The sequence below is a fragment of the Petaurus breviceps genome, unplaced genomic scaffold (genome assembly GCF_028583685.1).
Source record: "Petaurus breviceps papuanus isolate PSGF00001 unplaced genomic scaffold, PetGlider_PUasm1.0 122379, whole genome shotgun sequence".
NCBI classification, from domain to species: domain Eukaryota; kingdom Metazoa; phylum Chordata; class Mammalia; order Diprotodontia; family Petauridae; genus Petaurus; species Petaurus breviceps.
In genome coordinates, this window is record NW_027185638.1 from 16,533 (window position 1) to 19,762 (window position 3,230).

At 35.5% G+C, this 3,230-nt stretch overlaps 1 protein-coding gene across 1 annotated transcript; it reads left to right on the plus strand.

Annotated features, from left to right (window-relative positions):
* Positions 1–1,483: 1,483 nt before the first annotated feature.
* On the plus strand, positions 1,484–3,225 carry LOC138162774 (zinc finger protein 883-like; the record flags this gene model as incomplete). Its single annotated transcript, XM_069090204.1, has 1 exon — positions 1,484–3,225. A coding segment is annotated over exon 1 (411 nt), but the record flags the coding sequence as incomplete, so codon positions are not given.
* Positions 3,226–3,230: the final 5 nt, after the last annotated feature.

The window sequence follows — 3,230 nt, forward strand, 5'->3', positions numbered from 1 at the left end:
AAGAAAGAAAGAAAGAAAGAAAGAAAGAAAGAAAGAAAGAAAGAAAGAAAGAAAGAAAGAGAGAAAGAGAGAGAAAGAAAGAAAGAAAGAAAGAAAAAGAAAGAAAGAAAAATTTGTCATCTATGGCATAGTTTAGTTAGCCCCTCTATTAGAGATGTCCCATTACCCAAGAATATTTATGGTAACATATATAATAATCTTGGGAAAAAAAGAAAATGTTAAAATACGTTTTTGTATCAATATGCCAAAACAATAGCCATTATTATATTAGTTCCCCCATTTATTGATAGATTCACAAAGCATTTATTAAGTGCTTACTATTTGCCAGACACTGGAACTACAGATACTTTGTACTCAGTACTTTATATGAAGAATACAAATACAAGCAGAAAGAAAGCATTCAAGAAGCATTCTCATGAAGAAAGTTAAAATAAAAAGGGTGCTGGGAAGAAGTACCCAGAAAGGGGCAAGGTGACAAAGGAGACAAGGGGAATCATGGGCTAGACTATGTTTGAAGTGATCATGGTTGGGTATTTCCTCAAATGAAGATTCTAGAAAGAAATTCACTAAGATGAGGAATGGGGGGTCGTAGTGGTAGAGGTGCACAGCTACTGTGAGAGGACCACTGGTGCAGGAGTGAAGAAGTAGTCCTAGGAGTATCAAGCTGAGCCCAGGTTTGAAGGGACCAATCCCTTTGCTTGTTCTGGACCTCCTCCAGATCCAAGATTACCTCTTTATTCTGATCAATACTTAGATCCCCTTATGAATAGAGACTTGAACTTCTAAGTGGGTCTTAGCACAATCCATTGAGATGAGGACTACAATATATTTTTTTAAGCAATTGGGGTTAAGTAACTTGCTCAAGGTTACATGGCCAGTTATTTCTGGGTGTGGTGCTAAGTATCTGAACCTGGATTTGATCCCCAGGTCATCCTGACACTGGAGCTGGTGCTCTTACTCGCTGAGCCACCTGGCCACCCCTACAATAATTTTTAAAAGGATAAGAGGTAACTTTTGTTCAAGAATTGGTTTTTACCCTTTCAGCATGTTCTTCAGAAAGGCCTGTGTTGCAATATACTTGGGAGTCTACCTGCCAAGACAAACCCAGGAACTATATGAATATAATTATAAAATACTTTTCACACAAATAAAGTAAGATCTAAACAATTGAAAAAATTTTAATTGCTCATGAGTCGACTAAGCCAATATAATAAAAATGACATCTACCAAAATTAATCTATTCAGTGCAATGCCAATCAAAATATCAAAAATTATTTTGTAGAGCTAGAAAAATAATGAAATTCATCTGGAAGAATGAAAGGTCAAAGATATCAAGGGAATCAATGAAAAAAATACAAAAGAAGGTGGTCTAACCATACCAGATATCAAACTGTAATATAAAGCATTCATTATCAAAATAATCTGATACTGGCTAAGAAATAGTTATGGATCAGGGAATAGATTAGTAGATGACCATATAATATAGTATATGATAAATGCAATATATAGTCATATGAAAAATATAGTCATATGAAACAGTGCTCTAAAACACTATTGGTTAGAGAAATGCAAATTAATACAACTTCAAGGTACCACCTCACACCTATCATATTGGCTAATATGACAAAAAAGGAGAGTATTAGGAGAGTGTTGGATGTTGGAGAGGATGTGGGAAAATTGGACACTAATGCACTGTTGGTGGAGTTGTGAACTGATCTAACTCCTCTGGACAGTGATTTGGAACTATGCTCAAAGGGCTACAAAACTGCATACCTTTTGGTCCAGCAATACCAGTGCTAGGTCTATATCCCAAAGACAAAAATAGTTTGTATAAAAATATTTATAGCAGTTTTTTTTTGTGGTAGCTAAGAACTGTAAACCAAAGAGATGCCTATCAATTAGGGAATGGCTAAACAAGCTGTGATACATGATTGTAATGGAATATTATTGTGCTATAAGAAATTATGAGCAGGATGATTTCAGAAAAACCTGGAAAGATTTGTGAATAGAGCCAAGAGAACATTGTACACAGTAACAGCAATGTTATTGGATGAAGAACTGTGAATTGCTTAGGTATTATCATCAATTAAATGATCCAAGACAATCCCAAAGGACTAATGATGAAGGATACTATCCACCTCCAGAGAAAGAACTGATATGATTGAATATAGACCAAAGCATGCTATTTTTCACTTTCATATTTTTCTTTTATTTGAGTCTTCTTATACAAAATGACTAATATGGAAACATTTTACATAATTGCATGTGTATGACCTATATTTGACATTGTTTACTGTTTAAGAGAGTTGGGAGGGGGAGAGAGGAAAGGATAGAATTTGGAACTCAAAATTTTAAATAAAAATTTTTTTTAAATGAAGAAAATATGTATCAGTCATTGCCTGGGTTTTTGAACAGTAAAAAAAAAAAAAATAAAGGCCTGTGTTCCTTTATTTCTACATACTTCCATATAGGGGGAAGTCTGGAAAGGATTACCAGACTAGGAAAAAAGTTATTTCTCAGTATTTCTAGAGAAAATAAAAAGGCATTCAAAATAGTTCCACAATGGGCCACCTCTCTCTGGACACCATTTTCAGTTGCATTATTTCATCCCTAGTTTCTCAGAAATGGGGACATTTATACCTTATATTACTGTTTTTCAGATTTGGAGTCTAGGCTAAAGAGCACAGAGGGATCTTTGAAAGAGACCATTCCAGGAGAAGAATCATCCCATAGAGAGAAAATTGGAAAGCTGATCATTTCTGCTAGACTTGTGGGGACTGTGGGGAAAGTGAGAGCCAGGTAAAGAGTCAGGAGATGAAGCAGGAGAGGGATGTGAGAAAATTGACAAAACCCCAGAAGATTAAAAGGAGAAACAAACCAAATGAAGATAAGGAACATGGCAAAGCTTTCACTCAATCTTCAAATGTTTCTGAACGTCAAAAGGTCCATGCTGTTGAGAAGGCTTATAAATGTAATGAATGTGGGAAAGTCTTTGGTCAGAGCTCAACCCTTTTCAGACATGAGAGAATTCATACTGGAGAAAAGCCTTATAAATGTAATGAGTGCGGGAAAGCCTTTAGTCGAAGGTCAAACCTGAAGGTACATGAAATGATTCATACTGGAGAGAAGCCTTATAAATGCGATCAGTGTGAGAAAGCTTTTACCCTAAGTTCGTCTCTTCTCAATCACCAGAGAATTCATACTGGAGAGAAACCTTATAGATGTGACAA